General features: G+C 38.5%; 1 protein-coding gene across 2 annotated transcripts in view; it reads right to left on the reverse strand.

The window, feature by feature from the left end:
• ankle1 (ankyrin repeat and LEM domain containing 1) overlaps positions 1-16,443 on the reverse strand; it is a 72,223-nt gene extending 55,780 nt beyond the window's left edge. For both annotated transcript variants that reach the window (XM_039654214.2, XM_039654211.2), the window contains exon 1: positions 16,234-16,443. In XM_039654214.2, the coding sequence (XP_039510148.2) occupies positions 16,234-16,286 (53 nt within the window). In that variant the 5' untranslated portion in view covers positions 16,287-16,443. The remainder of the gene's footprint in view (positions 1-16,233) is intronic.
• Positions 16,444-26,628: the final 10,185 nt, after the last annotated feature.

Raw genomic sequence — 26,628 nt, forward strand, 5'->3', positions numbered from 1 at the left:
TTTAAGTTTGTATTCAAAGTTTTACATGTTATGGGCTACATGTAACAGGTTTTACAGTAAATTGTTTTAACTGTATTGTTATATAATTGTTGGCACTGGCACTTATAAACACGGGTAAAAATTGCAATAATTAGTTGTGGAGCCAAATGTTGCAGTTGGAATAAATACCTCTATTTTCTTTTAAATAAATAAAAGCCAAACACCTTATCATTTTCGTAATACATTATTTGTTTTGGTTGCTTAAAAACACACATAAACAAATTATCCGATTACTCGATTAATCGATCGATTAAGTGCTAGATTAATCGATTACAAAAAGAATTGATAGCTGCAGCCCTACACTAAGCGCTGCAGCTGTCGATACACACTCGCGTTTAGGAGTCGGGACACGACGAAATATTCACTTGCACAATCGGGCCAGCATTGCATCGTAACCTATGATGGTAACTAACGTTTATAATTTTCACGTCTTTTTAAGTTTTAGTTTAAACATTCAAGCAATATTAAACCATCCCGTGCTCGCGCACTCTCAGAGATGTCTTTCACTGCGTGCACATACAGTAAAGCCAATCCGCCTCAAACAGCTCGCCTGAAACAAACGTTTTATCCCTGGATTATATCGCTTTAACAGTTAAAAACACGCAACATTATGTCAAAACTCTGGTATTGGTGAGTAACCTCGTAAAGACAGTCTAATGTCTTAAATAAGCATTAAACGCGTGTGACAGACAGACAGTACAAATGAGACAGGGATCCGTTCTTAAAGTGAACGCAGCCATATGTGTCTGTCATTAACTCTGTTGAATTAAAACAATAGAATATAGCATTAATTCTAAGCAATCAGAATTAATAGCCTTTGTATTTAATTCAGTCTTGGACTAAAAAGACTATCCAGTGTTATTTTACATTGGATTACTTTATTCAGTTTCTGTAGTATTTCTGACATACCAAAAAAACTCTTTATTCTATTCTATTTATTTGCTACTTTTTTTCAGTTTAATTCGAAGATTGAAATCAAGCTTCCATGTGTTACTTAAACTCTTAACAAAAAAAAAAAAAAAAAAAAAAAACATTTAGGTAAGATCAACGTAAAAAAAAAAGTCTAAATATTTATATTTTTATTTATCTATATCTATCTCAAACATAAAATAACATGATCCTGTTTGATCAAGCTGTGTGACTGTTCTGACTTTTTTTGCATATTGCATCAAAATCCTGTCTATTCTTTGTATGCATTTAGTGTATCTAGAATAAAAAGAGTTTTATATACAGGTTTGTGGCTCTTAAAAAACTTTTGCTGGTAATTTACTCACCCCCATGTCATCCAAGATGTTCATGTTTTTCTTTCCTCAGTCGAAAAGAAATTAAGGTTTTTGATGAAAACATTCCAGGATTTTTCTCCATATAATGGACTTACATGGGAACCAGACGGTCCAAGGTCGAAAAGACGGTTAATAACAGTTTCAGATGCAGCTTCAAATGTCTTTAAACGACACCAGACGATGAATAAGGGTCTTATCATGCAAAACGATCGGTTATTTCAAAACTTATTCCAAAAATGTAACTTTTCTAAGGACAAATGCTAGCCTTGCTCTATTCTGTCAGGCGCGTTTGTAACGTCACGTATTACGTAATTACGTTCAAAAGGTCACGGGCGACGTAGCCGGAAGTACAGAATCAAAATCGTCCGACATCGTTGTTTTACCTTTTAATTACTTTTTTGTAAACAGCGTTTGAGTTAGTTTGCACGTTCAACCTATGCGTTCAACTTGTAAACACTGACTCTGTACTTACGGCTACGTCGCCCCTGACCTTTTGAACGTAATCCTGCTGGCGCCACAGAGTGCCATTTAGTTTTATATAAAGTTTAAATTATTTTATTGTCTCAAATCGTTGATAATGTATACTGACTTTGCCCTATGCTGCAATAAATTTAGTTTTGCATTCATTTACATAAATCAGCTGCTTGAATGACAATTGCTGATGTAATTGGGTTTTCATGTGAGATTCTCAATTCATTCAGTTAACTGATGCTCTGAGGTAGTTTTCAGACTGCAGACTCAGCAACGATTGTATTTAATTGTACAGTACAATTATAACATAGAACAAACATCTTCATTTCATGTCATTAAACATAACAATATTGCTGCCCATACACTGATGAGAAAGTGTGAGTCCGGTGTGCGATACTTGGAGTTGTCCTAGACGTGGCGCAGCGCTGCGCTTCTCATTCGGTGTGCGACCCCCTTTACGGATGTGTATTTCACTGCCACTTCAATTCACTGTTCACACACACACACAAAGTCGCCACTTGGTTGGATAGATATCATTCAGAAAGTTCCCTCTTGGCTAGTGTGCAGCGACACTTCTGTGTTAATACATGTATATGTTAGTAATATAGACGTGTGTGTGCAATGGCACATGGCAAGTAAATTGTTAGGGACTGCATAACAAAGCATAGAAAGTATATGAAGAGAGAGCGTTAAATAAGAAAAATAGTATATATATATACATAATGTATATAATAGATATATAATTTAACTGTAATGAAGACATATTTCACTGCCAGTTCACACACACAAAGTCCCCACTTGGTTGGATAGATATCGTTCAGAATGTCCCCTCTTTGCCAGTGTACAGCGACACTGCTGTTAGTAGTATAGAAATATATAGTTTTAGATCGGTAAGATTGTTTATGTTTTTAAAAGAAGTCTCTTCTGCTCACCAAGGCTGCAATTATTTGATAAAAAAAACAGTAATATTGTGAAATATTATTACAATTTAAAACAGCGTTTTTCTATGTGAATATATTATATATATATATATATATATATATATATATATATATATAAATATATATATATATATATATATATATAAATATATATATATATATATATATATATATATATATATATATATAATGTATATAATAGATATATAATGTAAGCGTAATTAAGAAAGATTTCACTGCCAGTTCACACACACACACAAAGTCCCCACTTGGTTGGATAGATATCATTCAGAATGTCCCCTCTTTGCCAGTGTACAGCGACACTGCTGTTAGTAGTATAGAAATATATAGTTTTAGATCGGTAAGATTGTTTATGTTTTTAAAAGAAGTCTCTTCTGCTCACCAAGGCTGCAATTATTTGATAAAAAAAACAGTAATATTGTGAAATATTATTACAATTTAAAACAGCGTTTTTCTATGTGAATATATTATATATATATATATATATATATATATATATATATATATATATATATATATATATAAATATATATATATATATATATATATATATATATATATATATAAATATATATATATATATATATATATATATATATATATATATATATATATATATATAATGTATATAATAGATATATAATGTAAGCGTAATTAAGAAAGATTTCACTGCCAGTTCACACACACACACAAAGTCCCCACTTGGTTGGATAGATATCATTCAGAATGTCCCCTCTTTGCCAGTGTACAGCGACACTGCTGTTAGTAGTATAGAAATATATAGTTTTAGATCGGTAAGATTGTTTATGTTTTTAAAAGAAGTCTCTTCTGCTCACCAAGGCTGCAATTATTTGATTAAAAAACAGTAATATTGTGAAATATTATTACAATTTAAAACAGCGTTTTTCTATGTGAATATATTATATATATATATATATATATATATATATATATATATATATATATATATATATATATATATATATATAAAGAGTTCAGATGCAAAAGCCTCTAAAAGCCATTTGAAATTTTCTTCTAGAATGATCATTTTTTTCAAGCTTGTATATTTAAATTCAGTACTTTCACTTAAATTACAATGAAGGTTACCTATTAATTGTCATTTAAGTGAAATTACTGAACTTGAATATATAAGTTTGATAAAAAATGATCATTTTTGAAGAATATTTCCAACGGCACTTAGAGGCTTTTGCATCTGAACTCTTCATATATATATATATATATAATGTATATAATAGATATATAATGTAAGCGGAATTAAGAAAGATTTCACTGCCAGTTCACACACACACACAAAGTCCCCACTTGGTTGGATAGATATCATTCAGAATGTCCCCTCTTTGCCAGTGTACAGCGACACTGCTGTTAGTAGTATAGAAATATATAGTTTTAGATCGGTATGATTGTTTATGTTTTTTAAGAAGTCTCTTCTGCTCACCAAGGCTGCAATTATTTTTTTTTTAAAAACACAGTAATATTGTGAAATATTATTACAATTTAAAACAGCGTTTTTCTATGTGAATATATTATATATATACAGTGTTGGGAGTAACGCATTACAAAAGTAATACATTACAGTAACATATTACTTTTTGCTGTAACGCAGTAGTGTAAGGCATTACTAATCAATTTTCAGTAATATTTTACTCGTTACATGTTCAGTGAGGCTTGTATTACAGTTGTATTACAGTGTATTGTCTGCTTTTACTTCTTAAAGGCAACAGACTATGTAAAAGTTTTAAAGCAGTCTTTTAGTGCCAGTTCAGAGCGGTCGCGTCTGTAACATTGTTTTTTCCTCATAAATGCGAACACGAAAACTAAAATAAAATGAATATTTTAAGTTCTATGGAGACTGGAGAGCCAAAGCTTCCTCATCCTCGCGCAGTGTAATTAACAGAATTACAAAAAATCGATTTTGCCTCCTATTTTTTTGTCACGCATGAATGTGTGTCTTTTCCCTAATATTAAAAATAAAACAGACTGATATTTGTCTAATGTCTGGAGTCCTTTAAGGAAGTAGCCCATATACGTTTCAATACATGTATTTTCTGAGAATTTTTATTTCAAGTTTTGCAAATGTCATCATGTCCATAATGCTGGACTTCCCCAATTTTAAATAATTTATCCTCAACTAGTTTTGTGGTGTAGGTCTACGTATTTTATAATGTTAACTTTAAATAATAGTAATAGCCTAATTTAAAGATAAGGCAGCATTGGATCTGGACGGTAGGGAGAATAACGCTGGAGTTGGAAGAGGTGTGTCGCGATTCTGTAGGTTCGTGGATTTGAGTCGTGTGGCGAATCGCGATTTCGGTTTCATATTGCATATCGTTACAGCCCAAAAGTTAAGTTCTACTTAGTTATTTTGGTGAAAGTAACTCAAAAGTAATACATGAGTAATGTAACGCATTACAATTCTGGGACAGTAATATTGTAAGGTAATGAATTACTTTTAAATAACAGTAACAAGTAATACCTAATGTATTACAGTTTGGAAGTAACTTGCACAACACTGTATATATATATATATATATATATATATATGAAGAGTTCAGATGCAAAAGCCTCTAAATGCCATTTGAAATTTTCTTCTAGAATGATCATTTTTTTCAAGCTTGTATATTTAAATTCAGTACTTTCACTTAAATAACAATGAGGATTACCTATTAATTGTAATTTAAGTGAAATTACTGAACTTGAATATATAAGCTTGATAAAAAATGATCATTTTTGAAGAATATTTCCAACGGCACTTAGAGGCTTTTGCATCTGAACTCTTCATATATATATAATGTAAGCGTAATTAAGAAAGATTTCACTGCCAGTTCACACACACACACAAAGTCCCCACTTGGTTGGATAGAAATCATTCAGAATGTCCCCTCTTTGCCAGTGTACAGCGACACTGCTGTTAGTAGTATAGAAATATATAGTTTTAGATCGGTAAGATTGTTTATGTTTTTAAAAGAAGTCTCTTCTGCTCACGAAGACTGCAATTATTTGATTAAAAAAAACAGTAATATTGTGAAATATTATTACAATTTAAAACAGCGTTTTTCTATGTGAATATTATATATATATATATATATATATATATATATATATATAAAGAGTTCAGATGCAAAAGCCTCTAAATGCCATTTGAAATTTTCTTCTAGAATGATCATTTTTTTCAAGCTTGTATATTTAAATTCAGTACTTTCACTTAAATTACAATGAGGATTACCTATTAATTGTCATTTAAGTGAAATTACTGAACTTGAATATATAAGTTTGATAAAAAATGATCATTTTTGAAGAATATTTCCAACGGCACTTAGAGGCTTTTGCATCTGAACTCTTCATATATATATATATATATATATATATAATGTATATAATAGATATATAATGTAAGCGTAATTAAGAAAGATTTCACTGCCAGTTCACACACACACACAAAGTCCCCACTTGGTTGGATAGATATCATTCAGAATGTCCCCTCTTTGCCAGTGTACAGCGACACTGCTGTTAGTAGTATAGAAATATATAGTTTTAGATCGGTAAGATTGTTTATGTTTTTAAAAGAAGTCTCTTCTGCTCACCAAGGCTGCAATTATTTGATTAAAAAAACAGTAATATTGTGAAATATTATTACAATTTAAAACAGCGTTTTTCTATGTGAATATATTATATATATATATATATATAAATAATGTATATAATAGATATATAATGTAAGCGTAATTAAGAAAGATTTCACTGCCAGTTCACACACACACACACACACAAAGTCCCCACTTGGTTGGATAGATATCATTCAGAATGTCCCCTCTTTGCCAGTGTACAGCGACACTGCTGTTAGTAGTATAGAAATATATAGTTTTAGATCGGTAAGATTGTTTATGTTTTTTAAGAAGTCTCTTCTGCTCACCAAGGCTGCAATTATTTGATTAAAAAAACGGTAATATTGTGAAATATTATTACAATTTAAAACAGCGGTTTTTTATGTGAATATATAGTGAAGTGTAATTTATTCCTGTGATCAAAGCTGAATTTATCATCATTATTTCATTCTTCATTGTCACATGATCCTACAGAAATTATTATAATATGATGCTCAAGAAACATTTATGATTATTATCCATGTTGAAAACAGTTTTTTACATTTTTATTGCAGGATTCGTAGATGAATAGAAAGTTAAAAAGAACAGAATTAATCTGAAATGGAAATATTTTGTAACATTAATCACTACCATTCAAAAGTTTGGGGCCAGTAAGAATTTATTTATTTTTTATTTTTGGAGTAAAGAAATTCGAAAATACTTTAATTCATCAAGGATGAGTTAAATTGATCAAAAGGATCATGTGACACTGAAAACTGATGTGTAATCAGCAACAGTAATGGTGTTGAAAATTCAGCTTTCAAATTACATTTTAAAATATATTAAAATAGAAAACAGTCATTTTAAATTGTCATAATATTTCACAATATTACTGTTTGTCATTTTTTTATCAAAAAAAGCAGCCTTGGTGAGCAAAAAACTTACTGATCTAATACTTTTGACCGGTAGTGTATATATATATATATATATATATATATATATATATAATGTAAGCGTAATGAAGAAAGATTTCACTGCCAGTTCACACACACACACAAAGTCCCCACTTGGTTGGATAGATATCATTCAGAATGTCCCCTCTTCGCCAGTGTACAGCGACACTGCTGTGTAGCAATATAGACATGTATTTGTTTGAGCATTATATAATGACACACCCACACACACACACATATATGTGTATAAGTATGTATAAGTTACAAAATGAAGACAAGATTTCACTGCCAGTTCACTTCACTGTTCACACAGACACACAGTTCAATTGCAGGCTATATGAGTCCCCTGTTGGTAAGGTAGACATCGGCCAGAGTTTTAGGTCCCCACTTGGCATGTTTTTTTAAAAATAAAAAAATGCATATTTAAAGTCATATTATGAAAAAAGACCTTAAAAGAGAATTTTGTACGTCATTTTTGTTTCTTCAAAATGACCAGAAACACTAGTCCCCTCTTGGCCAGTGTAGAGCGATAGTCCCCTTTTAGTAATATAGACGTGTATGTGTGTGTGTGTGTGTGTGCACATTTAGCTAGAGAAAGCGCTTCTCACTGCATTGTTTTCTTTCGGTTTGATTCATGCGTATTTTACGCATAAACATGAATCTTTTGAATTTTACGTATGAAGAGGCACAAACACAGCCATGCAGTCAGTCCTTAGACAATAGTCAATAATAACAAAGTCTGCCTTTCATACAAGTGTGGTTGATGCAAAAGTTATAAAGGTATGCACATTTTTGGTGCAGCAATTTCAAACTCAGCCCTAACAAAAAAGAAAAATCTCCACTACCTGCTCAAAATGTGGCATTTTCATCTGTAAAGCTCAACTTCAAATAACAGCAAAGTGGGCAAAACGAGTGGGTTTTGAGGAAAACATTAAAAAGACGGAAACAACCAAGAGTTTGCCGGGCCAGAGACGCTGATCCACCTATATCAATTCATCGAACTCGACGGACAAAAACTCGAATGGACAAAAGACTTCAAGTATCTTGGCTCTTACATTGCATTGAGCGAAACCGACTACGGAAGAGCTGTTTCAGAGCACGGAAAGGACAAGCGTGGGGAGCATTCTGGAAAATGAAGGATGTATTTCTATCAAAAACTCTTCCAATCAAACTCAAACTAAACATCTTTGAAGCAGCGTGCATCTCCATCCTCCTGTACGGCTGCGAAAGTTGGATTATCAACCAGAAAATGCAAAACTCACTCAACAGCTTCGCCACCAGTTGCTACAGAATCTTGCCATAAAGAAGATGGATCGAATAAGTAACCAAGCTGTATACAAAGTAGGGATGTGAATTTCTGCCAAAAATGGCATTCGAAAATCGAGGAGCAAAGGTCGATTATCGTTCGAAAATCGGAGAGAAAAAAAAAAAAACGCACACTCACAATGACAGAAAGGGAGGCTAATTCCATCTTTAGCGATTTATTAATTGAACAAGTGACATGTTTGTCATTTTTTTAACACAGAAGAATAATTGGAAGAAGAAAAAACTAAAAGCACAATAAACGATTTTGCACCGACAAACCAGATGCTCGTTAGATCAAAAAATAATATCATGTAATAATGTTTTTATGCGAACCTGCCTTGTAACTGGCAACAGCCTATACTTTTTAAACAAATTCGTTTCGATGAAGATAAACTATTCATAGCATAACGCTTATGTCATATTCTTGTTCAGAAAAATTAGCATGTCAACATGTTCTGGGAGGAGACGCGAGCACAACCTGTTGACGATTAGTCCAGCCGCGGAGAACACCCGCTCGGATGGCACAGATGTCGCAGGCACACTCAAGTAGGACATTGCTAACTTTGCCAGGCAGGGATATTTCTTCACGTTGGCCTTCCACCATGTTATGGGATCAGCGTTCATTGGTGGGCATATGTCTTGGCAGTATTGCAAGAGTTCGGTTGTCGCTGTTGCTGTCTGCTCGATGTTATCCTCGCCAAACAAGACCGCAATCGCTACAGCAGAGAGGGCGTCATTTCGTGGATTTTTAGCCGCCGGTGGTTCAGTAGGCATTTCTCCCGATTCCTCTGCGCCTTCCGTGTCTCCATCGCTATCAATGCTGGACAGGAGATCGCTAACTTTGGCCTGCACAGCGCCTCTTACAGAATCTGTTGCAAATCGCATGTGCTTGAGCCTTGGGTCTAGGAATGATGCGATGTATGCAACCTTTCGCGCGTTGCTGACTTCTGCAGGCCCGAGTCTCCTTTCCAGTGAGACAGACACTGTGCTTTTGAATTCCTTGACTTTGGCGTTCTCCCCTGGGATTTCTTTGAGATGCTTGGACAGTAAAGTTACAGTCACCGGGTACACCATGGAGATGGACACGTCATATTCTCCACACAACGCAGTGGTGGCACATTTTAGCGAGTGCAACACAGGTAAGACTTCCTCCATTACAATCCAACTATCATCTGTCAATTCCAGGGTGCGTGCATCTGATAGTTTAGTGACACTCTGTCTGACAAGGCAGCACACACGGCCCAACGCTGCTCCAATAAGCGCTCGAACATTTCATATACAGAATTCCACCTGGTTTTACAGGATTGCACTAACTTATGCTCAGGCAAATTCTGGAGTTGTTGCTTTTGCTTAAGTGCGTGTGTTGCAACTGTGCTGTGATGGAAATGGGACACTAGGCGATTAGCAGCTCCAATGATGTGTTTTATGTTCGGTAGTTTGAAACCGTCGTTTATTGCAAGTTGAAGCGTGTGTGCGAAACAGGGCTGTGAGTCCCATTCAAGTTGATCGCTAGCGTTTGCCAAAACCATGTTTTTGGCATTGTCATGCACGCAGGCTGTGACCTTTCCAGTTAGCCCCCACTGGTCTGTAGCATTAGAAAGAACAAGTGCCAGATTTTCAGCCGTGTGTCGCTCTGGCATGGCTTTGGTCTGGAGAACGGCACTCTGCATCTCCCAGTTATGCATGTAATGGCAAGTGATCGTAACATATGATTCAGTTGTCAGTGCCGTCCACGAATCCGTGGTCAATGACACTGTACGTACACTCGCTAAACGGGCGCGCAGATCAGTTGTGCTTTCACCATGCATTTTTTCTACTCTGGTGGTGATTGCCTTTTTTGTTGGAATGGTGTATTCAGGCTCAATAAATTTCATTAGCTCCCGGAAACCTTCTCCTTCAACAAAGCTGACGGGGAGCATATCCTTAGCTATCATCTTAGTAATTAGCATAGTGATCTGCTCACTGCGCCTAGCATCCAACTTACATCCCAAGAAACTAGCCATTGACTGCTGGGTGCTGCCTGTGCCTGAGGAGGATGAAGCTGCAGGGTGCTTTGATCTCAGGTGGCTATGCATCGTCGTTGTAGACTGGTGGTATGCCAAGGGTTCACTCTAAGCATGGAGAGTCTGCTTTTAGCTATTATGCCAGCCACAGCTGGAACCAGCTTCCAGAAGAGATCAGGTGTGCTCCTACAGTAGTCACATTCAAATCCAGACTCAAAACACATCTGTTTAGCTGTGCATTTACTGGATGAGCACTGTGCCACTGTTCGTCCGACTGTTACTGCACTTCATTTTATTCTAAATTGTTTTAATTTACTGTATTTTATTTTTATCATAATTTTTATTTTTCATTATTTCTTATTTTTTATTCTAAACTGTTTTAATTATTCTGATTTCTTTTGATTATTTTAATTTCTTCTATGTAAAGCACTTTGAATTGCCATTGTGTATGAAATGTGCTATATAAATAAACTTGCCTTGCCAAGTGTAGTTTTTTTTTTAAATCTGACATAACACAAAATCTTTAAATGCACCAGAAATAATGTTGCTGCTAACATATTTAAGACTGTGATAGGGCCCTATAATTTCCACGATCACGTAATCGCGGACGTAATCGCGGAATTGGCCAATTAATGCGGAATCTAGTGTTAACGCGGAATTTCGCGGAATTTTACAAATTTGGAATGAAATTCGTTTTTTGTGTGGGAGAAGAACATATGTCTGGGGAAAATGCAGAGACAGGGAAGTAAATCTGGGCGACACAACCCCTCTACTCCGTCATTTCAGCTCATGACGGCATCAAAACAATAGCCGCGTTTCCACTGAAAGCATGGCGAAGCGGCTCTCCACGGCTCTGCTTTCGTCGGCGAAAAAGTCAAGAAACTCGTCGCACACATGCACATGCACACACACACACACACACACACACACACACACACACACACACACACACACACACACACACACACACACATAAAGTCCCTTCCATGCACGTCTGTCTATGAGGTGCCGGACCGAGTGTGTGTGTGTCCGAGTCGAGAGTGCGCGCGAGAGACTACGAGACAGCACGCTCAACAGTGCACGTGAGAGACACCGAAGCTGTGTCTGAAACCGCTCACTCGTTCACTCATTCACTAATCCCTATATAGTGTATGGCATTTGAGTGCACTAGAGTGCAAGGAGTGAACGAGATGAAGTGAGTAATTTCGGACGCTGACGTTTACACTGTGCGTCGGAGAGTTGGAGCTGTCGCAGAAAAGGCTTCGTCACGCGTACTGATAAAACTCCTTTTATCTTACATTACCTACTTTATAAAATAATATTAACAACAATAACAATCATAATGACTTTATTTTGTAATTATACCTCTGTGCCAGCTTTGTAGTTTCATCGACTGAAATTGTACATTAACTCTCACGTTCACAGATGACGTGTCGTCGAGCGCCCTCCGGCGGCCGTTATTATGTTCAAAACGACGATAAACGGATATTTTTCAAATCCTCCACTGGATGTAATGTAATCTCTGGTTTAAACTTGCTCGCGCCGAACTTTCATGCGCGCTCAGTTCTCTCCGCATTGGATTGTGGGAAATAGGGCTTCAGCGAGTGTACATCGAATGTACACTCGAATTCAGAGAGGATTGTGGGTAAAAGTAGTGAATGAATGTAGGGAATGATGTCGTTCACTCAGAATTCGGACACCACTACAAAATGGCCGACACCCGATATAGTGCACTATATAGTGGATAGGGAGCGATTTCAGACACAGCTCGAGTGTGTCCGAGAGAGCACGCGAGAGAGACCGAGTCCGAGTGTGTCCGAAATAGCACGCGAGAGAGCCCGAGTGTGTCCGAGAGAGCGCTCGACAGTGCGAGCGAGAGACCGAAGCTGCGTCCCAAAGTGCATACTATGCCCGAAATAGTATTACTGACTACTAAGGTCACATACTATTTAGGATGGATAGTATGCACATTACGACGCAGCTGGAGTGTGACTTTTATTTTAACTTATATAAACTAATATAATTTATTTTACAGGACAGTTTAAAGCTCATAACCATATTTTGTTGTTACTTGAAGTACTTAGAGTGCAGTGTTGTGTTGCATCATGCAGTATTTGTCATTTTAAGAGTAAAAGCCTATTTTATTTGTGTACATTTTAATCATTAACATTAAAAGCAATATTAAAAGCTCTTTTTACAACTAAAATAACAGTAAAGGGTAAAAAAAAACAACTGAATTCCCAAAAATGAAAACGGAAAAAACGGAATTTGCAAAAATTAAAACGGAAAAAACGGAATTTGGGAAAAAATAAAACGGATTTTATATATAGACAATCCAAATCTAAAGTTTTCCCTTTGCATTTAGTTTATTGAAAAAAAATAATTGATTTTTGTGTTTTTTCCTCTTATACAATTCGATGGTTTCACCACCAAAACTGGTAATTGATGATTTCCTTTATTTTAACCAGGAGAGTCACATTGAGATATTACTATCTCTTCTTCCAGAGAGACCTGGTCAAGACGGCAGCACAAGTTTCATACACAAGAATCACAGAATAAAATACCACAATTTACACATCACAAACAACATGGATAAAGACGAGTTAAGAAAAACAATTGCAATTGTCCTTTAAAACATTGGGCAAGAGACGTTTAAAGGAGGTCAGAGTTGGGAGTGCATCTAGATTCAATACATTTTGTAAATCATTCCAACTCCAAGGGGCATAAAAAGAAAAAGCACTTTTACCAAATTCTGACAGTACCCTTGGGACTTTTAGCCGGAGATGAGAGCCAGACCTAGTTTGGTAGGTATTTGTGTGATAAATTAAAAGATTTGATATGTAGGAAGGTAACTTACCTAAAAGTGCTTTTGCAATAAATAAGTGCATGTGTAGTTTTCTCCTTTGATTTAAAGATGACCAAGCTAAAGAATCATAAGGAATACAATGATGTGTCCGTGGCTCTGCACCAGAAACAAAGCGTAAAGCAGCATGATACACGGAATCTAATTTTCTGAGTAGAGTAGTGGCTGCATGCATATATAAAAGATCACCATAATCAATGATGGATAAAAAAGCACTCTCTACTAATTTCTTTCGGGCCTCAAATGGGAAACAATTTTTTAAGCGATAAAAGAAGCCTATTTTTGGCCTAAGCTTCTTCAACAACATTTCAATATGTACATCAAATGCTAATCTTTCATCCAACCCTAATGCCTAAGTATTTATAGGAACTAACTCTTTCTAGGGAAATACCATTTGAAGTTGTAATTGAAATATCAGCTACCTTGGAGCGACCACGACTAAAAATCATATATTTTGACTTTTTTGTATTAAAAACCAATTTAAACTTGGACAATGAGTGCTGCAGAATTTGAAAAGCATTCTGTAATTGATTCAAGGCTTGATTTAAAGTCGATGCTGTTGAATAAATTATTGTATCGTCTGCATACAGATGCAATTTGGCAGACTCTATTCCTTTGCCTAAGTCATTGATAAAAATAGAAAATGAAAGAGGGGCTAAAACAGATCCTTGAGGAACCCCGGTGTTGACTTGAAGAAGAGGTGAATTATAATTTTCCACAGACACGCATTGGGTGCGTTCTGAAAGGTAGTTATCAAACCAGCTTAAGGCTGCTTCACTGAGGCCTATAGACCTAAGTCTCTGTAACAATAATTTGTGATCTACAGAATCGAAAGCTTTTGATAGATTGACGAATAATGCAGCACATGACTTTTTATTATCTAAGGAGGAAATAATATCATTAGAGACTAGCATAGCTGCAGTAATGGTGCTGTCCTGTTCTGAAACCTGACTGATAATCATGGAGAATATTATTAACTGATAAATTGTTTTAATTGATCGTTTATCAGTGATTCAAAAACTTTCGCTAAGACTGGCAATCTGGAAATGGGACGATAATTAGTTGGATCTAAGGGATCTTAATTAAAGGGTTAAAATCCTGAAATTGAATAAATTTTAGGTAGATATGATGAGGACTGATGCTGATAAAAATATTAAACTTGTTAAAAGTGGAAAACAATATTAATACATAATATTTTAGGCAATGTTTAATAAGTGGCCATTTTTGGTCTTTAACGTGCTAAGTGTAGTTTTTTTTTTTTTTTTAATCTGACATAACACAAAATCTTTAAATGCACCAGAAATAATGTTGCTGCTAATCTTTGACATATTCAAGACTGTGATAATCCAAATCTAAAGTTTTCTCTTTGCATTTAGTTTATTGAAAATAATTGAATTTTTGTGTTTTTTCCTCTTATACAAACCGATGGTTTCACCACCACAACTGGTAATTAAAGGGTTAAAATCCTGAAATTGAAAACATTTTTGGTAGTTATGATGATGACTGATGCTGGTTAAAAGATTTAACGTTGTAAAAGTGGAAAATAATAATAATATATAATATTTTAGGCAATGTTTAATATGTGGCCATTTTTTGCACTCAACGGTGTAAAAAAAATCTAATGCAGCACAATGGTTAAGTACAATTCTTGACATGACATATTTAGATTCAGCCGATTAATATAGATAATTTAGGGATAATCACCATATTTATAATGAAACCATATTTTTTTAATATGGTACTAATCATATTATATAGAAGTAAGGGATAATGAAGAACGAGGCAGTTACAGGGGTTGTTTTCGCTATTACGCCTCGCTTATACATTATCCAGCGTATTACTACTTACCAAAGAAATCAATAATTTGACACAAACATTGATTAAAAAAAGAAGTTTATTGATTCAAAAACGATTGTATTGCTTCTACTGTTGAAAATAGTCCGTTCTGTCTCTACTGTTAGAATCCTGCGTCCATCAACGCTCTGTTTTTCCATGGCTTATCAAGAAATAACAGACCGCATTCTACATTAGAATTCAACCGAGGAATGGAATATAATTATCAAGTTATTGTTATCACTGTAAAGCCATATTCAATTTGATTTTATATTAGGCCTACTTTATTTATTCAACCCGTACATAACTAGGGGTGTTTTTACTGAACAAAAATACATGTATTTTATTTATTAAAAGGAACAGAAAATAGTACAAACTTTGTTCAAGTAAATTAAGTGTTTTGATCAAGCATTAACTTAGATATTACACAAATCATATTACTCAATATTATCTCAATAAACTCAATATTATCTCATTTGCTTCACCACCTCATTCATTATTTCTTTTTTTTTTTTCAAAAGGGTTTCTCCATCAGCGATCAATAAAGACACATTGAGCACCTTTACAAATGTACAAAATCATCTACAATGACTTGAAAGTAAAATATTTATTACAGAGCACAAGCAATTCATGAAACCACTAAACACGATTTTTGTTGTTTTGGCCATCAGAAATTGAAAATAATCATTTGTATTTAGGTGACAGGTTGATCCCAACATGTCATTTATGATTATCTTATTGTAAGACAGCGTGGTTTTATTGTTTACTTGTTTAGCTTTTAAATCTACAAGGACACTGGACGTTTAAGTTATCCTAAAGTAAGAGTTAAAACAACGTGACTCAAAACGTTATAGTTACCGAGATACAGCCGTTGTGACAAATAGACACTTTAATTTAAAGTTCAAAAGTCAGTCCTTACCTGGCATCAGCCTCACTGACTGCGTCGATCAGCAGTGCCTCTAACTGCGCCATTGTGAGTTAACTGCTTCCATGCTATGTTTCTGCGGTCTAAACTCTCAGAGAAAAGGACTTAAAACGGTCCTTAAACATGTTTTTTGACTTTGTTTTGTTGAAGTTTCATCATGATCAAGAGTGTTTACCCTCGCACCGCTTTCATCCACAACAAAATTCCCTCCATTCAGATTTTCCGCTGCGGCCAAACTACACAGCGCCATCTGCCGTCGCGGAGGTGTAATAGGGACTTTAAACAAAATATAGGCCTAGGCCTACATCCTTCGTGGGAATAAAATAAAATAGAAATGTAATTCAACATTGCGATGGGTGAAAAAAGACTCGATTCTTTGATTGTCTTTTCCCTTCGTCTCTGATCATTGTCCCTGTTTATTCCCAGTAGAATACATTTTCCTCGAACGATCAGATCAAACAATTACAAAAAGCACAAACCATAACATCATAATGAATATAAAGCCCGTAGTACTCTGAAAAATGGAGAAATCTGCGGTTCTGATTCAGCTTCTTTCACCACTGATTGATGGCAGTATAATAAGAATAAATAATAGTTATGAACCCAGCTGTCAGATGAGATCAGGTTTAATTTTCTGTCCAATACAGAACTTCACTATAAAGGTTTGTTTGGACTGACTCTTTAATGGACACATTATTTAAACACTGATTTTACATTGATTTAATTGAACAAATAATTAAAAAGAACAGCCCGCTAAAAGACGCCATTATGAAATAATTCTAATTTGCTGTAATAGAAAAAGAGAATTTAAAGCTAAAAGTCTGTTCTTCTTATACATTGAATAATGAATATCTTTAATTATTGATTTATTTCTACTTGGTTCACACTGACAGTGTTTCTGATGTGAAACAGAGCTTTACATTTTAAATATTTAATTTAAGTTCCCAAGAGAATATTTTTTAATAATTTACCAACATATTTGTACGTTTACAGTTTTCTGATGGTCATGATATATATTTAACCAACTTAAATTTATATTTATATTAAAGCAACTTAATTATTAGCTTTCAATAACTCACTGACCTCTGTTTGGTGTTGATATAGAATGTGTTGGTGTTGAATATGCTTTATTTCACTTTTTTTTAGATCAATATGGTACAAAACTTCTATTAAAAATTATGAGACAAAAATAGTCTGATTATATTACCTAAAATGTGTAATTTACTAACTCTAATTTTAGTAACCCAGCACTGTGCAAAGTGTATGTGTATATATATAGACTGCCCGATACTGTAGGTGTAACTCCCATCAAACCCTCCCTGACCTTTACAGTAAAGAGGACAGAGGTCATGTGTATGTGTGTGTGTCCAATAGCTGAACCTCTTCAGTTCCAACCCGGTCTCACGACCAAGTCGTACGAATTCGACGAATGATTAAAAAGTGGCTAATTCGTAACAATTCATATGACCTCACTCCTACGAATTAATACGATTTTGCTTAATCGTACATATTTTATGAATTGGCCAATTCGTATGAATTCGTACGAATGACCTGGCCTTTCCCCGCCCCTAAACCTAACTATCACGTGGGTTTAGACAAATCGTACGAATTAGTACGAGTGAGGTCGTACGAATTAGTATGAATTAGACACTTTTTAATCATGCGTCGAATTCGTACAAATTGGTCGTGAGATAGTGTTGTCAGTTCTGTTCATTGGAGTTTTGATTTCTTCACTGTGGCTTTTGTTTTACTCAGTTGAGGACAATTAATATTCATCAATATTATTTCTGACAATCTGCTCAGTTACTGGAATTTTCACACACAACCATTTCTAGGGTTTACAAAGAATAATGTGAAAAGGGAAAAACATCCTGTATGCGGCAGTTCTGTGGGCGAAAATGCCTTGTTGATGCTAGAGGTCAGAGGAGAATGGGCCGACTGATTCAATCTGATAGAAGAGAAACTTTGACTGAAATAACCACTTGTTACAACCGATGTATGCAGCAAAGCATTTGTGAAGCCACAACACACACAACCTTGAGGCGGATGGGCTACAACAGCAGAAGACCCCACTGGGTCCCACTCATCTCGACTACAAATAGGAAAAAGAGGCGACAATTTGCAAGAGCTCACCAAAATTGGATAGTTTAAGACTGGAAAAATGTTCCCTGGTCTGATGAGTCTGGATTTCTGTTGAGACATTCAGATGGTAGAGTCAGAATTTGGCGTAAACAGAATGAGAAAATGGAACCATCATGCCTTGTTACCACTGTGCAGGCTGCTGGTGGTGGTGTAATGGCGTGGCACATTTTAGGCCCCTTGGTGCCAATTGGGCATCATTTAAATGCCACGGCCTACCTGAGCATTGTTTCTGACCATGTCCATCCATTTATGGCCACCATGTGCCCATCCTCTGATGGCTACTTCCAGCAGGATAATGCACAATGTCACAAAGTTCGAATCATTTCAAATTGGTTTCTTGAACATGACAATGAGTCACTGTACTAAAATGGCCCCCACAGTCACCAGATCTCAACCCAATTGAGCATCTTTGGGATGTGGTGGAACGGGAGCTTCGTGCCCTGGATGTGCATCCCACAAATCTCCATCAACTGCAAGATGCTTTCCTATCAATACTGCCTTAATTCTAAGTGGCATTGATTCAACAAGGTGCTGAAAGCATTCTTTGGAAATGGTTGTGCAGGTGGGTTTGAAGTTGAGTTGCTAGTCCGTTCTGAAGGTTTGGTGATGAATGGGAGGTTGGAGATGGGGCGATAGTTCTTTGGGTCATTAGGATCCAAACCAGATTTCTTTAGAATCGGGGTGACAGAAGTTTTGAGAGATGTAGGAACAGTGGAAGTAAGCAGGGAGGAGCTGATTATGGATGTTATGATCGGTGAGATAGAGGGCAGACAGGTTTTAATGACGAATCTAGTGATTTCTTCGACTGATGGAGGCAGGTCGCAGTGTTGTGCCTACATGCGTTCATTGAATGATAGTTCATGAACTCGTTCATATTTTAGGCGAACGTGAACTGAACCTAGCCTACTGTATTACTGCCTGATGAACGTTACTGTGAACGCATTCATTCTGGTGTCTGTGAACGCACACTATCTCATGCTGCGTTCTCCTGGGAAGTTCGTACATGGGAAGTCGTGTTTACGACGTGAGGTGCGTTCAAGTCAGTTTCGTCGGAGCAAAATGCCGGTGTACCTTCTTTAAATGAATTACACGAAAATACAGCAAGGTTTGTTAACTCTGCTAATAAAAAAATGAAGAAGAAAGAATGCGCATCAGTGTTTTTCTTTTTATGTTTTTTATTAGCTTATGAAGCCAATATAAACTCTATCATTAGGTATAATTTTTATATTACAATTATATCATATTTTGTGCAGAGAGCTTGCTTTATAAATGAAAAAGCCTTACAATGTCAATTAGTAAACATTGAAATTCAATTAAAATTTACCGTCAACAGACGTTGAATGAACGTTTCTCACTTACACGCCCCCAACTCGTACAGATCGGTGCTAAAAGAAAATCCCGAGCTCCCCACTGGTATTTACGACATTGTGGAGGCATTCAAGTGTGTTCAACTCGTAATTACGATGTATACGAGATGACTTGAACGCAGCATCAGTTTAACTTCGTTCAGTAGGGTGACAGATTTCTATAGAGCCTTCCAGACGAAAAAACAACTAAAACACACATAAACAGGCCTTAATATGTAGCGAAAAACAACCAATCTGGCAACACAAGCCATCAGTGTCGTCACCACGTCATGCATAATCAAGACAAGAAGCAGTATGTGGTCGGCAAATCATTGAGGAGGCGTCGAATGATCATTTAAACGAGTTTTATAACAAGGTCAGTGAGGATGGGAAAAATCTTACATTTCTGTGCAAACTCTGCTCGCCGATAAAATAATTGCTGCAGTGATTGTATATGGATTGTGGCAATAATAATAAAAAAAAAAATAGCTCACAGCAGCATATGGACAAAAAGAACTATGAACTAGTTCATTTTTTTGGAACAGTGAACTTGGTTCAAAATTGTGAAGTATGAACTATAAACTGCACTAGTTCAGTGAAAACCCATTTAAAAATTTAGAACTGAACTTTGAACTAGTTAGTGAACTTTCCCAACACAGGTGGGACGAAAGAGTGGACGAAAGAGTCGCTGATACGAGAGACTGGTTTAGTCAAGCCTTTAATGGCGGACCAGGAAAATACAACACACGCACATGCGCGGCCAGGGTCAGCATAACGTTCAACATCACAGAACACGTCACGATCCACGTTACACTCCACATACTGGCGGCACCCGTTTTCCTCTGGATTCTACGTCCCCTTTTCCGGCCTGAGAAACACACAAACAGTGAAACAAAAAGGAGATATATGACAACACAAGATAATTTAACCGAACCATTTGAGCGGCACCAACAGCACAGAAGACCTCACAGAGCTGCATAGAACACTACTGCAGCGTCACAAATAAAATACTTTTAAGCCAAAATAAGGATACAGGCGACGGCAGCCCATCTACTGAAGCTCATAATCTTTCAACTTGTCAGGGGGCCGACGGAGACGAGCAGACCGCCGTGCACCGGGCAAATTGATGGAGAGGCCAACTCGTGACATGGAATCACCACCAAATACGACGGGGACACATGACTATCCTCCTGGTGTCCGCTGCCATCAGACCCAGGGGGTGAAGAAGGCTCCGCTATCACCAAGAGGATATATGGAACACTTGAGGGAGCGCTACTTGGCACTCTGCTCTCCTTTTCACACTCCTCCTCACTCTCAGATGCTGCACTGTCTTCAGGATGACCTAGGACACCTGGGAAAAAGTAAAATTTATAACAATCAGATAAGCAGACCCTATTCGAAGCACGCCACAGCTGGGAACCCGTAAACTTGCGGATGTTGCACCAAGTACCATCGGATCTAAGCACGAGATATCGGCTTCGAGCTTGGGACTTATTGCGGTCACTATAAAGGTAAACAAGGTCTCCCGGTCTAATATCTGGTCTCGGTGCGCCCCGATTTCGTGGTGTTTTTGCCTTAACACTATGGGGGAGGTTAGCGAGGCGTTGTGTATGCTGCATCGAAATCAGTTCCCGGTCACGCACTGGGAATCTTGCCCTGTAGCTCTTGTATAGCCTTTTCCACCACTGGATTTTTGTTGACATTTTTAGCATCGCCTACCTCAATGGCCAACCTGTGTTGAGCAAGCACTGCATCCTTGGCCAGTGCTGAGAAACCTGGCGCTGGGTCCGTTCTAATTACGGCAAAGGAGCCATCGAGAGGATGAAGGTTAATACACGTACGAATGATACCCTCCCGTAATGTTTCCTTCCGTTCGTCATCAATCAACAATGCGACTGTGAAGGATGTCACACATTCACGAACGACTAGGATGAGCTGACGTTCACGTTTAAGCACGTTAGCTGCAAAGGTAGCTGCAAAGCTGGACTGCTCCACTGCAAACACTGGGGACTGTGCCAGTGAAGCACATTGGTGATAACCTTACTGGTGAGCTGGACAGCCGACTCCAAATCCAGGGAATAGAAGTACCGGCCGATGACAAGTCTCAACTGGTGTGCCGAGGGGTGCTCTAACCTAATATGCAATGACGTAAGCAAACCATGCAACACTGACCTAGGAACAACGATGCACTCGGTGGTGGTCGACAGTGGTGTGTTACGCCGTACGACTAAAAGCCCATCTCTTGCCAGGGTAACAGTATTCAAATAATGTTTCACATCTTTAACATTAGTAACCCTCTTGGAAGGGCGCGTACCCTGCCGAAGATGCGCGAGCACCCTACGAAGATCCGGACACTGCCTGAATGGACACCCACGAGGCTCTATTGGCAAAGGGTACTTTTTGAGCTCCGCCCAAGATGTCAGTGACGTCAGAACGGCATACCACAGAGACCATAGATTTACGGACAAAACTACAAAACTGACATGCAGGACTATCACATTGAGCAGCATTACAACTAGCATAATCTGATGGGAGAATGGCAGCCCCAGCGACATGGCGAACAGAGACCTGGAAGCGGCTTGCAGTAGACAAGAAAGTGGTAACTCGCGGGTTTGCAGAGAATTCGCCCCTGCACAGCTTTTCAAAGGCCTGCACACATGGTTTACTGTCAGTGAGCACACATGCCTTGCCTTCTGTGATGACTGAATAATGTATGGGCTGCAATGTTTGAGGGAAGCAGCTATGGCCAGGGCCTCAATCTCGCACGAAAGCCAATTAATCAGATTTTTACGAAGTTTAACGCTAAAATATCCAGCGATCAGCAGCTTTTCCCCCCGTGTAACATACATTGTCGCGCCTAACCCTGGATCCCTGAGAGCACCATCAGTGACAATCCAAAGCTGATCATCAGGTCGCGGTATCGTCACAGCGTAACTGGTGGATAATGGCTGCTGAGCCTTATGAAAACACTGGAGAAGCTCATTTGACCACACAATCGCAGCCGTTGACTCATCACCAGCGACAACATTGTCGAAGGGAGCAAGGATCGCCACACAACCCTTAAGAACACGTGCCAGGACTTTATACGCACTAATGAAGGACTGTAGGCCACGAACAGTCACAGGGGGGGCACATGAAGCCAATGTTGCAATACGGTGTGAACTAGCGCGAATAGTACCCTGATTCCACACCCACTCCAATATATCGGTCTGGACCGGGGCAACGACAGTTTTAATGGGAGCTAAGCACAGATTTCATGCCTGGAGAGCCACTAAGACCTTTTTCCACACTGCAAGAAGGCCTTCAAGAGTGTCAGCCCCACAATACAGGTCATCAGCAACCTTAGCTACCTGTCCCTATTGAAGGAGATCGCCAAATACCCGACAGGTCAGTTCCTCTAACGCAGTTTCTGAACCAGGCATGCCCAGACATCTGGCATACACACGGACTCCCTTAAATGGTGTGACGACCCCGCAATACTTCATAGAGGCTTTGGACAGCGGAATTTGGTAGAACGCCTTGGTGAGGTCAGTGGCGATAATATATTTCCACTGAGCAATCTGACGCAACGTTGCGTCCACATTTGGCATAATACCATTGGGGTCTAATGAGATAAGGTCAGAGAATAGTGTTAAATTTGGCGAACTGGACTTGCAAACAGGGGCCTGAGGAGTTTCCACTGGGGCTTGTTCACGTAGGGACCCCAGTACGTAGGTCATGCGAACACGGCATACATGGTCATGTTTCTTAATTCCCTGCGGTATGTCAGTCAAATTGGGAATCCAGATTTTTCCGGATACCCCTCCGACCAACGATGGAGCAAACCAGTGTGCACGGCCCTCATGCGGCTCAACGGCAAGCTTGTCGCTAAAGTTAGCTGGTTCTGCTGGAAGCTCAAGTTCGACATAATCCCCCGGCCATACAGTATGTGATGACGTGGCACGAAGTTCGTGTGCTCGCCGAATGGCATGTCTGTCTCCATACGTTTGACTGGCACCATACTCGTATGTGTCAGACCACACACAGACCTGGTGTCGAGCAGGGCGGATGGAGATGTCATTACATTCCATAAAGGGGATGCCAGCGACAATGTCAGAATCCAGGTTTTCTACCACAAGTCCATCGAAAAAGAGCAGAGAGTGGCCATCTCTCTGAAAGTATGTGCGTATCTCCCCCACTACCTTCAATGGTGAGGAGCCATCTGCCTGACGAGCTGACTGCGTACTACTGGAGACTTTAAGGCCCGTCTGCTGGCACATGCTGCCCTTATCATGTTTCCTGTTGCACCACTGTCAATGGTCAGCCTAATGGGGGTGTGGCCATGGAAAGCTTTGATGCATAGTGACTGCATGATATGCACTCGCTGTACCGCCTTACGGTTGGATGCACTGTCCTCGTTGTCATCCTCAGACTCGCCGTCAGAGTGACTCAGTGAGGCAGCAACTTGCTGCGCCTTTGCAATGAAAGCTCTGTCAGGAGGGGGCAGAAAGGGGCACTTACTGAGAAAGTGATTGTCAGGTTCTGCGAGCCTCTTTACAAAGTGGGCAGGATTTCTTTAGTCGACCCAGTGAGGCCAGCTTCTGTCTTGGAGGGTTAGACACAGCCAAGCGCATAGCTCTAACATCCTCTGATGATTGCAGTTCGTCTAGTAATGAGCACAGGGCTTGAGATATCTCTGGTTTAATAGACACCAAAGTGCGTGAACGTAACTCCGTGCCATACCTCTGCTTTACAAGCTTCGGCAACTCACCGTGTATAAGACAAAGCCAAGTGAGAACAACAAAGTTTTCTATCGTGGGGGAGAGCTCCTCATCCGCCGCAATGGGTTCACCTCCGTGAGTAATGCCAGAGTCTCTGCGTAGTAAATTATCCTCAACAAAAGCCATTAATCTCTGGTACAAATCCTCTGGTCCTTCATTAGACTCTAGTTTAATAGCAGAAAAATCAATAAAATGTGCACCGGTCGACTGGAATCCATAATGTAGCCTGATTGTCTGCCATATGCTATCAATGCATGTAGAGCTCTTAACAACAGTATTCTGGTTAATAACTGGGCAGTAGTTAGCGATCTGCCCCAGCATGAGCTCAAGCATGCTGACCTTTTGTTGGGTCATGCGCCGTCGCGCGGCGGGAACATTTGCGGCATCATCAGTGAAACCTCTGAATGGTGAAGCCCTCGTCTTCTTTTCCCAGAGCGCGCCGTCAACTAGAAATGGAGCGAACTCTGTGTCCAGAGATAAAGTGTAGACGGGGTTTTGATGCCAGTTCTCAAATGAATTTACAGTCTCAACTTTTGTGAGGCACCATTGTTTTGGTGCTCTGTGTGTATTCGCCAACTCACCAGGCTGCTTGGGGAGTGAGTACGGTAAAGCTACCACCACGCCAGTGTTTATGTGGACGAAAGAGTCGCTGACACAAAAGACTGGTTTAGTCAAGCCTTTAATGGCGGACCAGGAAAATACAACACACACACAACGCACGCACCCACGCGCATAGGGTCAGCATAACGTTCAACGTCACAGAACACGTCACGATCCACATTACACTCCACATACTGGTGGATAGTGGAGGTCCAGTGTGCTGGTCCTGGGTGAGCAGCTGGCAGAAGTCAACTGGTGGAGAATATGGGTCATTTTTATACTAAAAAAATCCAATAATGTGTTACACTGTCAAAGTTACAGGCTTAAGTAGATTATTAATAGTGGTAAAAAAACATTCAGAGTGTTATTTTCATTGATACTGATAATGTCAGAATAAAAAGAGGATTTAGCAGCAGTCATGCCACTTTTATATGAAAGAAGATAATCAGTAAACATTTGTTGAATGATTGACCGTTTTTTTTTTTTTGATAGTCTCTCCAATCGTTGACACATCAATGTTGGAGTTCGGTACCTTGGAAAAGACTGAGTGAAGGAGACTGTACGTTTTCACGGGAGCTTAGGCGTTTAGTGAATGAGATAAGCAGTCAGTGATCCACCAGGTTAGCAGTACAGACTGAATGTAGGACAAACAGAGGTATATTATGGTCATCTGGGTTAATGTTTTTAATATTACGGAGTTCTTCAAGTTTAAATTTGGGAGTGGGAGAATGATATCAAAGAAACCCTAACCTCTTGAGACCCGCGACTGCCCTGGATCCTCTTCTGTTTGTTGATCAGTGTATTTGAGAATACACTTTTTTAATACCATCAGGCCACCCATCCTGAGATAAGTGGTGCAGGGGTTGACCCTTCCTTTATAACCGGGATGAGTGAGCCACCGTTGCTCACGCTGGTAACGGTGTGTCACAGCGTCACCCAAGTCTCCGGGGGTCACAACACCGACATCGGTCATGTGACCCCCGGAGACTCGGGTGAAGCTGTGCAGTTTCTCCGTCGGTCATGGGACCTCCGGAGACTCGGGTGACGCTGTGCAGTTTCTCTGTCAGACAGTTCTTTTCAGACTTTTCTTCAAAAGGGATCGTGGACCGAAAACAATAACCTGTTTTGTCATTATTTCATTTTAGGTTGCAATGTGACCAGAATTTAATGTCCACAATACAGGTATTTAATAAATCCTGAGGAAGAGCGAGCTGAGATCTGCAAGTCCTCGGCATAATAAAGAGAGCTGAGACTATGACTACAGATAATGTCTACGGGACTTATTCATTTGATCAGGCTTTAGCCATTTGATTGGGTCAGATTAAAGGTGCCATCTGGTACATAAAATCAAATCATATTCCGTATTCCATAACAGATGGGGGCAGTATACCTCCAGAAAGTGAGTAGTGCCACGGCCGCGCGCACTCTCACGTCTTCAAACAACACTTTAAGTATAGTGCCAGATGTATTTGTATCAGGGGAAAGATTACAAGTTGTATCTGAATTTAAGTACCTTGGTATTTTGATTGATTCCAAATTTT

Source organism: Pimephales promelas, chromosome 18 (assembly GCF_988280905.1).
Source record: "Pimephales promelas chromosome 18, fPimPro1.hap1.1, whole genome shotgun sequence".
In the NCBI taxonomy this organism is placed as follows: Eukaryota; Metazoa; Chordata; class Actinopteri; order Cypriniformes; family Leuciscidae; genus Pimephales; species Pimephales promelas.